The sequence below is a fragment of the Galeopterus variegatus genome, unplaced genomic scaffold, assembly GCF_000696425.1.
Source record: "Galeopterus variegatus unplaced genomic scaffold, G_variegatus-3.0.2 Scaffold338, whole genome shotgun sequence".
Lineage (NCBI taxonomy): Eukaryota > Metazoa > Chordata > Mammalia > Dermoptera > Cynocephalidae > Galeopterus > Galeopterus variegatus.
This window is the reverse complement of record NW_007726449.1, coordinates 528,517-541,177: the sequence shown is the minus strand read 5'-3', so window position 1 is coordinate 541,177 and position 12,661 is coordinate 528,517. Positions and strand designations below refer to the sequence as shown.

Here is a 12,661-nt window from a genome sequence, read left to right as displayed (position 1 = left end):
CGCACTGTAGCAGTGCGCCACCGGGCCGGCCCCCAATTAATGCTTTAAAATTAAGGACATAACTACTATTCTTAAGTGCAGGTGGGGAAAAAGTCACCCGTATTTTTGCTACTTAGAACGATTAATTTAGAATTTTTTTATATTCCATCCTATCATTATTATAATTATAAACATAATGTACCTGGATGTATACTAACCTAGTTTTTCCACTTGCTATATTATAAACTTTTAAGATGTTGGTAAATAGCCTTTATAAATTTGAAAAGCTTCACAGCACTCCATGGACCTAATGTACCATAAGTTAATCAACTCTTCCAGTGTTTGTTGGGTATTTAGGCTGCTTTTCCTATTTAAAATAATTCTAGCTTTAGATTTCCATCAATAAGAAGAAATATAAAATAATGAAAGCTGAGTCAGTGGGCCTATCTGCGAGCAAGGTCAAGGTTTCCGGCCAGATAGCGACAGAACCAAGTAGAACAAAAACAGTGCAGTTCTCAGGCCACAAACACTCTTCTTTCCTCCTGACCCGATGAGCCACCTGGCAAACACACACTGGTGGTTCCAGGGGGACCAGGTGAGTGAGATATTCTACTACACTGTTGAAAAATGGTCATATGCAAAGATTATCTGTCAATGAGGGGTGAGTAGTACAAGTACCACTTTCCCATATTAAAGGCGTCACTTTTATAAAAGAACCAAGGTTCCCTTTCTTCTTCTCACTCCCCCTTTTGCAGAAAAGTTAGCACACGAGCTGAGTTAGGTAGAGTAGCCAAAATATTGAGGTAGTCATCTTCCTGGACTGAGAATTCCCTTTGAATTCTGGGCACAAGGAAACGAGCAGATGAGAAGGTTCAAGAACTGGGATCAAAAAGAGGAATTTGAAGTTTGTTCTGTTTAACAAAAAACCACAGGAGCGTTATGTATAAGTATAGATGACAGACTTGCTATGTGGACATCTCAGACTTGCTTTGTGTATTCTTCTAGATATTCCAGCACTAACATATTTTCTATATAGTGTCTATTAGTATAGAGTTGCGATAAGCTTCCACACTGGTTTTTTTTTTTTACAACTATATATTTTTATTTAAAGTTTTAAAATTTTTATTTGTAGTGAAATACATATAATATAAAATTTATCATCTTAACCAATACACTTCAGTAGTGTCAAGTATATTCACATCACTATGCAAACAGTCTCCAGAACTTTCTCATGCTTATTAAACAACACCCCTTTTCTCCCTTCTCCTCTGCCCCTGGCAGCCACTTTTCTACTTTCTGTCATTATGAGTTTGACTACTCTAGATGTCTTATATAAATAGAGTCATATAGTATTTGTCTTTTTGTGACTGGCTTATTTCACTTAGCATAATGTCTTCAAGGGCCATTCATGTTCCAGCATGTGTCAGAATTTCTTTCCTTTTTAAGGCTACATAGTTTTCCATTGTACGTACATGCCATTGTACGTTTTGCTTATCCAGTCATCTGTGATGGATATTTGAGTTGCTTCCACTTTTTGAATATTGTAATAATGCTGCTGTGAACAGGGATGTACAAACCCTGCTTTCAATTCTTTTGGATATATACCCAGAAGTGGGATTGCTGGATCAATTGGCATTTCTATCTTTAATTTCTGGGGGAACTGCTGCACTGTTTTCCATTGTAGCTGCACCATTTTACATTCCACCAAGAGTGCATATGGGCTCCTATTTCTCCATATCCTTGACAGTACTCGTATGTATCTATGTATGTATGTGTGTACATGTACTATATATAGTAGCCATCGTAGTGGATGCTTTACTATTTTTAATGTGAAATAATTTAAGAAAAGAGTAATATTTTCTTTTGATTTGAGTGGAAATCAACAGCACATCAGTTTGAAATTCAAATGAAATGAAAATATATGAAAGTTCACCTTACAACATGAGATTTCACAAGATGCACTTCTATAAAAAACATTTGGGCTTTTGAACAAATTTACTAGTATTCATTTTTATTCAACCAATTCGGCTACTTTTCATTAATTTGTTTGTGTGAACACCCTTGGTATTTCCATACTAGATATAGATTTATTAAAGGTAGAAAAAGCTTTGTTCCTGCCCTTAAGGGAATTGTCTGTGATTAATACCCACATATTCACAAATTAAATGGATAAATGAATGTGTTTTAAAATAAGTGGATGTATAAAAACTGGGACCTGAAGGAAAACCTCTTTTTATAAAGTTAAAACATTTGTATGGTATTTTTTCCTCCAGAAAAATAAGCCCACTTGCTCGTTCTGTTTGCCCACGAAGATAAGGGTTTTGGTTCAGTAGACTCAATTCTGATGTTAATGCCCATTCTCTGTAGCATAGACTAACATATATCACCAGAGAGTGGGGTCTTTGTATATCAAGAAGTCCTGAAATTTGCGAGGAGGACCATTGGGTTTTTCTCCATTTGAGCAGGTCCTTCACCCCTGCCTCTCCAAGTTTATTTTGCCCCTCCATTGGTTGGGGGGAGAGAGGGATTAAAGGAATAATACATGTATCAGACTATGCATGTAAAATGCAGTAGTCTGCCCATATTGCCAGGTGTTGCATATATAATTTATGATGATTTCTTTCAGGACCGTTCTATGCAAGAAGATTATCTACCCTGCCCACACCCCAGCCCCCCAACTGTTGGACCCTTTAGTATTTAAGTTCCTGTCTTTCAGAACAGGGGGAGAAATCCATTATTGGAAAATGGAGTGAAGTTTGTAAACCTTAGGTTATATCAGCCCCAGCCATTCCCACCCCCATGTGTTTTTGCTTCTCCTAGGTTTGGCAAGTGTGTCTACAGTAAAATATGGTAGTGGGTACAACTGATTTTCTACTCTGGCAGTGCTCTGGCCATAGTGATTGAAGCCTGGTCATCCATATAGAGAGTAGAAATTTAAAGATAGAAAAGCACTTGGTAGCAGGCCTGGAGTCAGCATTTGATATTAATTCCAGTAGTGTTTCATTTGAATTCTAACTAAATCCAACATGTAGCTAGAAGTTGGTATAGCAGTTCCACTTTGACAATTTGTTGCAGTTAATTTGCTCAGTGAAATTATATAGCAAACATAATCAGAGTTATTTAAAAGAGAAAATGTTACTGACTTTGTGGCTTTTCTCTAAAAAATTCAACACAGATTTTTTTTTTTTTCCTTTTTGTCTTTTTCCGTGTCCGGCAACGGATCGCAACCCTCAGTGTCGCCCCCGTACCGGACCGGGACTGGCAACGGGATCGCAACCCTCGGTGTTGCTCCCGTGCCTCGCTCAGCCAGTGAGCGGGAACCGGTCTGTATGTGGGATCCGAACCCTTGGCGGGAGCGCCGCCACGCTTCCCAAGTGGTGCACTATAGCAGTGCGCCACCGGGCCGGCCCCAACACAGATATTTTTTTAGGTTGGGCTTCAAACTTCCTTTTTCCTCAGCCTACCCACCATTTTATTATTAAGTTCAGCAGATCTTTTGTGATGAAATTGTGCTTTGGCAGCATTATGTAATTTTATACGAATGTAAAATGGGAACTGTTGAAATATTCATCCACGAACTCGTTCATGGGGTTGAGAATCATGACAAAGCATTCCTTCTTTAAGGGAAAATAATCATCTGATAGATAGTGGTCTGTGATCTGAGGCTTTGCTTTCTGAGGTTTTTGGAGAATTGTGGTATTTTCGAACCCATTTTCCATATCCCTAACCCAAGATCTACATAAAACTTAAGTGTCGCTTTCCTGGTACTTTACTTTTCTGTGGTGTTATGTCTGTTCTTCAGCAAAATCATTGTTCACTGAGCACCAGAATGTTGTCATAACACAAACTGTCAATAAAACGCTACAGAAAACGCAACAGAATGTACGAAAACGATACCAAAAATAAGCATCCAATATGGATCCTAAGGCTTTGTTCTAGGCCCTGAGAGATACTGCTTTTTGCGTGTATATTTCAACAAAATTCCATGATTAGAAGCATGGATAGAATTTTTGGGGGGTAGAAAAATAATTCTAAATAAGCCACAGGAAGGGTAATGTGGTATTGCTGTCTCTCTGATTTTCTTGGTGAATGATCTATCAGATCTTGACCTATCAGAAGTAAATATCAACTATTCCCAGCACTTAGAAGTAAAGTGACCCCCTTCTAGTTGGCTAAGTAGTATCATTAACCTCCCATAGGCAAGCAGTTTACCAACTAAAACACCAGCGTGTGTAAATGGTGATTTCCGAGGTTTGTGCCTCAGGAAGGAGGATTTCAGTATGAGAGACTCCCAGGGCCTCATTAGATCCCTTTATGACACCCCCTACCCCAATTATTGTCACAGGCTGAAATGTATAAATTATCAGTCTGTCTTGGAACAAATTCTTAGTTGCATGTAACTTGCAAAAAAAATTTCAAAAGTGGCAAATATGGGGCTACCTTTGTCAGATGTCACACATAATATGGTTCCTTCTGTTCAATACATATTTGCTTGGGCTGTATAGGCAAGAATCATTTTCAAAAGGCAAAAAGTTGCCAGAAAATTCTTCACGTTACCCTCAAGCAGTTAGACATTTGTGGGGATTTCAGGTATCTTTCATGTACTTCAGGACTGTTTTGTCTGATTTTATGACATGATTCCCCCTCCCCCAAAAGAACACCTGGGAGAATTGATAAGTTGTAAACATGATGATCTGGAGAGGATATTCTGCTTCCTGAATTTTTAATGGGTACGAGGCCATCTGCTTCTCCATATGGAAATGTTATCCTCCGCTGCATTGGAGCCAGCACAAAAGCCAAAACGACAGGAGGAGGCAGCCTTCTTGTTCCTCACGGCTTTACCTTTTGTAGGATTAATAAAGCCCTTACTTTATTTAGAGTTCAGGTGTCCTGTTGTATCTGAGGTCACAACACTCAAAGCGGGACCACCTGAAAAAATTTTTAAGTGGATATAGTGAACCTCTTAGTAAAATGGTATACTAATGTAGTAAATTCTTTTAATTTAAAATATTTTCATTGTATTTTATTTAGAGGCATAACAAATGCTAAAAATACTTTTCTTATTTTTAAATGATCCCTCTGAAACTTGATAGCTCTCAGTTCTTCCTCTTGATTAAGATTTTTAAAAGTATTTTTCTTTGCGTGTATTTTTTGTTTAAGACTTTAACGAGTACTCTGTGGATGATGAGTGCTTAGTGAAGTTACTTAAAGGATGCTGCCTCAAGAGCTTGCAGCGGCCCTTGCAAGCTGAGCTGTGCTTCAATCACGTTGTGGAAAGGTAAGAACAGACAATACAGCCAACCTGAGTGCAGGCTACGGTTTCTGGGGAATTGTGGTGAGAAAGTGATGCAAAATGCTTTTATTTCCTGCTGCTTAAACTTTTACTTGGTGTTACAAGAAAGAGAATCCAGTAGTGTTTTCTTTGTTCCTCATGAACAAAATGACAGTCTAAGTAGAGCATGGCTTTCTGCATTTCTACTTGGTGTTCATAGATGACTTACAAAAACGAAATATACGGCCTGGCTAACAGGTGTCTGTTCAAACTCTAGCAGTGACATGCCGAACCTCAGCTACTCTCCTAATTCATGCAGTTGTTTGCTCACTCATTCCACTGATATTTGGGCACCCACATGTGGCAGAGACTGTGCTGGACCCTAGGGATTCAGGGTTGAGTAAACAGACTTGCCATCACTGTGATAATAATTTGGCAGGAAAGAAAGACATGTGAGGGATGAGCACTATAACTGCTTCTCTTTTGACAGGGCATTTCTTTTGTGTAAACGGTGAGTGAGTTTTTTTCCCCCAGTAGCATTGATGATGATGTCCTGTGCCTTCAAGAACCGTAGAGTCTAATCAAGGTTCTGATGCCAGGCCCTCTTCTCTGTATCACAGATGCAGACATCTGGGGGGCCACACAGGTAACCTTACTGAATGAGGCAGGAAGAGTGTTGGCAGGAATAGAGGTAGGGGACACTGAGGATGAGGGAGATCTCCCTAATCAGTGTTCTCTCTAAACAGTGCAGCCACTCCTTAGCTCTCGTTCATTATTGCTGTGCACAACGTGGGCCCGATAGCAATAACCCCTACCATTTTTCATGAAAAGCCTGGAATCCAGTTTTTATGTAAAATCTCCTGACTTTTAAATATTGGCTCAAATTTTTGAAAACATCATGCAAGCCAAAAAGATCACAGCCATCGACCGCCAGTTGACATCCAGCAATAACCCCTACCATTTTTCATGAAAAGCCTGGAATCCAGTTTTTATGTAAAATCTCCTAACTTTTAAATATTGGCTCAAATTTTTGAAAACATCATGCAAGCCAAAAAGATCACAGCCATCGACCGCCAGTTGACATCCTGTGTTTCACATCATGTGCCTTTCCATGTATGGCCTCTTGATCCCCTTCTTGCTGACAATATTAATGGGAATGGAAGAGGACTGGTGTTCATATAAGAAGAAGAAAGGCAATATGTATTTTCCAAATAGGTAATACACTATATTTAGTACACATGTTAAAGAAGTACCCATGGAGTTTTATTTTATTGGTGTTTTTGTAAGGATCAAAAGGATGACCCATTTGTGCTATTTGTTGTGTTTTTTGAATCTCATAGTGAATTGTTTGCTCATGTGTTTTATAATTTTGGATTGTGAACTCTCCTTCAGTGGAGTTTTATATTGGGATTCTGCTGAGGTTATATTGAAGAAGTCTTATGTGATTTTGCATTTATGTTTGCCAGGTGCCCTAAAGGCTTTTCAAGCATGGGCCAATTTTGTAACTTACAGGTTCTTGAATCATTTGGGCAATGTAAGTTTGAATTGCAAATTTATTTGAGGGCAGGTCTAATGGTTTTTTATTTCCCAAGAGAACTGTCCTTGTTTTCCTCCAATGCCAGTGAGTAGGTTTTTTCTAATCTTCCCTTTCTCCAAAGGAGTAGGACTTCAAGGATCCTGGCTTCACATGGAGGCCTCAGTTCCAGCTTCCTTGTTTCTGTGGGCCCACGGCTTCGTTATTAAACACAAAGCGTGGATAGTTCTGACAGAAGCAGGCCCGAGGACTCACTTATTGTCATCCCATGTACTTAGAGTTCTGCTTTTCAGTTCTAGCTTTGTTTTTAGCACCTGAGAATTTTTCCTATGTTCTGGTAAGCTTAGCTATGCATTTGAAAGGGTGTTGCTCATATTTTTTTCAGTGCTTCTAGATGTTTTATAGTCAGAGAGTTTTCTTGATGGTGCTGAGAACAGAAGTGTTGGCCACTTTTTTACTGACATTTTTAAGCATTAAAAGACTTTAAAATATAAAGGGAGTTAAACCTTAGTAAAAATAATACAGCTTTCTTCTTTCTAAATGGAGTAATTTCTTAAACACATTCATGTTCAGAAAGATGATCTTGTCATCATCAGGGCTAATCTTCAAAAAATTGTGTGCATTCTATCTACCTAAAGGATAATAGAAAATCATTAGTGCTGTATTTACAATAATTAGTAAAAGATTAACGTATTAAAAGTGTACTATTTATTGCCATAGTTTAAGTTACATAACTATAATGGCAGCTTCTCTCTGATAATAGGTTTAGTGCTGAATGGGAAATAATATGTATGATGAAAAAGAATGTTTCTTGTTCCATTAAGACTTAATTGCTTCTCATTTGCTCTTTCAGTGAAAAGCTATTGAAGTATGACCACTACCTAGTGCCATTCACTCTGTTCGAGTTGGCATTTTTGTATAAAAACCAAGGGGAAATTGACAAGGCCATTAAGGTTCTAGAAACTGCAAGGTACGTAATGAAGGCAGATTTATTTTCTTCATTGAATATCAACGCCATTGTAACAACATTAACATACACTTAAAAATTAAATTAATTCAAAATTAGTAATAATATCCCTTTTCTAACCGTTTTGTTCATGGCTTTTGCTATTAATTGTGCTGTTTCTAATCCTCTTAAAATCTCACTCTGAGACTGTTTGCAGATGTGATTGGGGGCATCTGTCTGAGAGATTTCTAACTTATTCTCTTCTATATCAGGGGTTGACAAACTTTAAATGGCCAGATACTAAGTATTTTGGCTTTACGGTATAAGATCTCCGTTGCACCTACTCAATTACATCAAAAGCAGCCGTAGAAGATAATATGTAAATAAATGGGTGTGTCTGGATTTGGATCATAATTTGCTGACCTTTGGTGTATTCAACAATATCTGTCATTTCCTTGAAGAGTCACTGATCTCATGAAGCTCTTTGATCTTCCCCTGACCCTCTCTTCTTTCTGTCTGTGTGGCAGTGTCAGAGTATTTTTATCATTTTTGCTAGACAATGTCTATGTGGTAATGACTCATGTAGATGAGGCAAAACCCCAGTGGTCTGTTTGCCTTGGACACTTTCTGCAATGGAGAAAGAATGCCAAATAGCCCTAGGTCATGAATAGCTTATTGGTTTATTGTTTTGTTCATTTATTCAAATTCACCAAATATTCACTGAGCAGATATTACGTGCCAGACACTAGTAAAGGCTCTAGAGAGATAACTGTAAACTAAACAGGCAATGTTTCTGCTCTCTTAGCTGGAGGGAGGTATTAAATAAACAAACAAGAGTTTCACTGAGTTTTACAATATAATACAGGGTACCTGGGTGTTACTTTAGATTGTGTTGACTCTGGAAAATTTCCTTGAGGAGGTGATATTGTAGTTGAGATTTGCATAATTAAAGCCAGTCTTGAGAAGATCAGTCACCAGAATACTGGAAAGGGATCATTCCTGGCAGAAGCCATAGGTGGGGAATCCTCTAATGGTGGGGTTGAGCCAGCAGATCAATGACAGTGCTTTTTACTGAGATGGGGAATACTTAATAGTCATGCTTGAGGAGAGAGAGAAGCATACTTCTGTTTGGACCAGGATACTTTGAGATAGCTATCCGGTACCCATGTGGAGGTGGCGAATCATCAGACAGATATACAGGCCTGGGGTTCAGTGGTAAGGTCAGGGCTGAATGTAGAGATTTTGAAGTCACCAGCACAGAGAACATGATATTTAAAGCCGTAATACTTGATGAGATCACTTCGGGGAAAATTAGATAGCTAGAGAAAGAGGTCTAGTGCAGCGCCTCACATATGCCATCACTTTTAAATATTAAACAATAAGATTAAGAAGATTAAGATCTTCTTAATAAGACTGAGTTAAGAAGCCATCAGGAAAGCCAGCTGAACAAAAGAAGAGAATGACCAGTTATAAGGTGGAGCCAGGAAGGGCTTCTCAAAAAAAAAAAAGCGATATGAGCTCTTTTAAGGTTCATGTGTTGTTAGGATGACTAGTATTTAACCTGTGCTGCGTACATATCTCCAGATCTAGCTACTGGGAAATTATGGACGATACATACTATTGTTCCAAGTATTCATTATTTAAATATATTCAGTGCTGTCTATGCAGTGCACAATAAGGCAAATTTATAATGATGAAAATAAAAGACTAGTAATTCACTACTAAAAAGCAATTGAGGGCCGGCCCGGTGGAGCACTGGAGAGTGTGCCGCTTGGGAGCGTGGCGGCGCTCCCGCTGAGGGTTTGGATCCCATATGGAGACCGGTTCCCGCTCACTGGCTGAGTGCGGTGCGGGCGCAACACCGAGGGTTGCGATCCTGTTGCCGGTCCCCGGTACAGGCGCGACACCAAGTGTTGCGATCCCGGTACTGGTCAGTAAAAAAGACAAAAAGGAAAAAAAAATAAAAATAAAAAGCAATCGAAAGACACCACTAACTCAAGACAGTACCAGTGATGCAAAGATAAACATACTTCCCAATAATTTCAAGACTATCAATTGTTTGCTACTGCCCTTATAGGAGTTTTGCAAAGTTACCAAAATTGGTTGCCAAACATTTAGGAAAATACTCAATTACATTGGTAAATTCTAGTAAGATGTTGATTTTAGGTTACGAATAATACATTTTACTAATCCTCATCAAGGTTACCAGTAAGCAGCTCTTAGGCCTGTATAAAATGAAGGATTATAGAAAGAAGTACACTTTAAAGAGAGAGCTGATAGCTCACCAGTGGGCCAAGGCAGCGTGTGAAAGCAGGAGACCAAAGTCTAAGCTGTTCCATTTTGCTGGTTCTTAACTATTCTAGCAAAGGGAGGTCAACACGAATGATCTAACTCAGGTTTACAATGTTTGGGGCTGGCTGGTTAGCTCACTTGGGAGAGTGTGGTGCTGGTAACAGCCAGGTCAAGGGTTTGGATGCCTGTACTGACCAGCTGCCAAAAAAAAAAGGGTAAATACTCTGTATTTTTATGGCCCCTCTGACATTGGCCTAATTATTATGTAATTATTGGCCAAACCACTGATGTTTGCATGTGAGAATTAGAATAAGTAATCTCAGTGTCACTAAGTAATCCTGCTGTCTTTGTTGCAGTTGCTGTTACATGAGGACTTCAGAGTTGTTTTTTGTTTGTTTTTGAGTGGTTCATCATGTTCACTATGTTTATATGAGCCTTACCTTAAAATTTCCCATTTTAAAAAAGGAAGTCGGGCCGGCCCGGTGGCGCACTCGGTAGAGTGCGGCACTTGGGAGTGTGGCGGCGCTCCCGCCGAGGGTTCGGATCCCACGTAGAGACTGGTCCACTCACTGGTTGAGCACCGTGCGGGCCGTGACACCAAGGGTTGCGATCCCGCTGCTGGTCGCGGTATGGGTGCGACATCGAGGGTTGCGATCCTGTTACCGGTCACGAAAAAAGACAAAAAGGAAAAAAAAAAAAGGAAGTCAAACTGTTTAGAAATAGTTCACAGAATCTCTTACAGCCTCCTCCTTCTCATAACCTTCTCACTATGTTTGTGAATGGCTTGGTAATTAAGTAGAACCTTGCTACTCAGAGTGTGACCTTCAGATCACCACTGAGAAGCTTCTAGAAATACAGACTATTGCTGCCCTCTCTCCCCCTACAGAACCATAATTTGCATTTCATAAGATCCACTGTTATGCACATTAAAGTTTGAAAGTAAATAAGGAGATCAGAGAGGGGCAGGGGAGGGTGGTGGTGCCCAGGTATACAGAGAAGTTTTGACTGTACAATGTTATTGTTGTTGTCTTCAGAAACAACTACAAAGACTACTCTCTGGAGTCCAGACTACACTTCAGAATTCAGGCAGCTCTTCACCTCTGGAGAAAACCTTCCTCAGACTGACTGGACGTGAAGGATGGAATTTTCCTTCAATTAGCATCGACATCTGCTTTAGATTAGACCTTGTATGAAAGTGGATAAGTGATCTTGTGAATAAGAGATAAAACCAATTTTATTGTTAATATTTTCTATCATTTGAGTGGCTTACTGTTGGTCCACATTTTTTTTTTTCCTATGGAATGATGTTCAATACTGTCTAGAAAATTCATATATTTTGCCTCTCCAAAAAGAATTTCATATTAGATTTGAATTGGGGAGTGAAGAAGTCTTTTAAAAGACTCACAGGTACAGTAAAGTATAATTAGAGTATTTATTTTTTTAATGTGGAAATTAATATTGTTTAAGTAGCAAATGGTGTACAAGTTGAGCCATTTTTAGATTTGTTGATTGGTTAAACTTCAGGGGTATTTTGTTGCCTGGTATTTAAATTTCAGAGGGGAAATAATAGTCACATTCAAAATAGCTTAACAATGACCTGAAAACTTCTGAAAAATACAGGCAAAGGTGTGAACAGGAATGGGGTAATGTACTTTGTAGGTTCAAGAGACCTATGTCTGTAAGAGATGATAAAATATTAGGTTTTTTGTTTTTGTTTTTTGCTCTTCATGTTGCCTAAAGGTGGTGACATTTTTTTTTTTTTGTCTTTTGTCTTTTTTCCGTGTCTGGCAACGGATCGCAACCCTCAGTGTCGCCCCCGCACCGGACCGGGGACCGGCAACGGGATCGCAACCCTCGGTGTTGCTCCCGCGCCTTGCTCAGCCAGTGAGTGGGAACCGGTCCGTATGTGGGATCCGAACCCTCGGGTGGGAGTGCCACCGCGCTTCCCAAGCGGCGCACTATCCAGTGCGCCACCGGGCCGGCCCCAATGGTGACATTTTTGAATGTACTTAAGTCTGTTATAATAACAAAATTCAAAAAAGCCTTTGTATCTGAAGGGAAGAAAATGTCATATTTTAGAAATTATCCTTAACCTTAGAAATGAGAGCCTAAATTACATATGTTGATTATTTTTTTTTATAGGAAGCAAAGTTCCTGCTGCTTTTTAAATGATATGTAAAATATCAATAATTTTTACAGTTACAGTGTTGCTAAGATGTAATTTTCTGATCTCCCTAGCACTGTGATGTTTCCTTGTAAATATTTGGACTGTGCTTAGTCCTTTAATTGGGAGCACAGTCAGAGCATGGAGTGGAAGAGAGCCTGACTGTACGGTCCTGGCTCTGCTATCAGGCAGCCATCAGCAGGGGGACCGGTAGGGAGTCCCCGTTCCCTATGCACCACCATATTTTCCTCATCTGTGAATGAAAAAAAACAAGATGATTTTCAGAACTTTCAGTTTTATAACTGTGAGTCTGTGTATTAGGTATTTATTTTCAACAAACAACATTAAACTGTTTAATCCAAACCATTCCCACTTCAAGTAGGTTTGATTTTTTTAACCTTCACTGTTCTCCCCCAACTCCCCATGCATATGTGTTACATCCAGAGTGAGGAAAAAGACTGTTGGTTAATAGTT

At 39.2% G+C, this 12,661-nt stretch overlaps 1 protein-coding gene across 1 annotated transcript in view; it reads left to right on the top strand.

The window, feature by feature from the left end:
- Window positions 1-11,761, top strand: part of TTC39B (tetratricopeptide repeat domain 39B) — a 49,140-nt gene extending 37,379 nt beyond the window's left edge. Inside the window, exons 15-17 of the mRNA XM_008567723.1 lie at window positions 5,140-5,257; window positions 7,639-7,755; window positions 11,058-11,761. Of these exons, the coding sequence (XP_008565945.1) occupies window positions 5,140-5,257; window positions 7,639-7,755; window positions 11,058-11,148 (326 nt within the window). The 3' untranslated portion in view covers window positions 11,149-11,761. The remainder of the gene's footprint in view (window positions 1-5,139; window positions 5,258-7,638; window positions 7,756-11,057) is intronic.
- The last annotated feature ends 900 nt before the right edge of the window (window positions 11,762-12,661 follow it).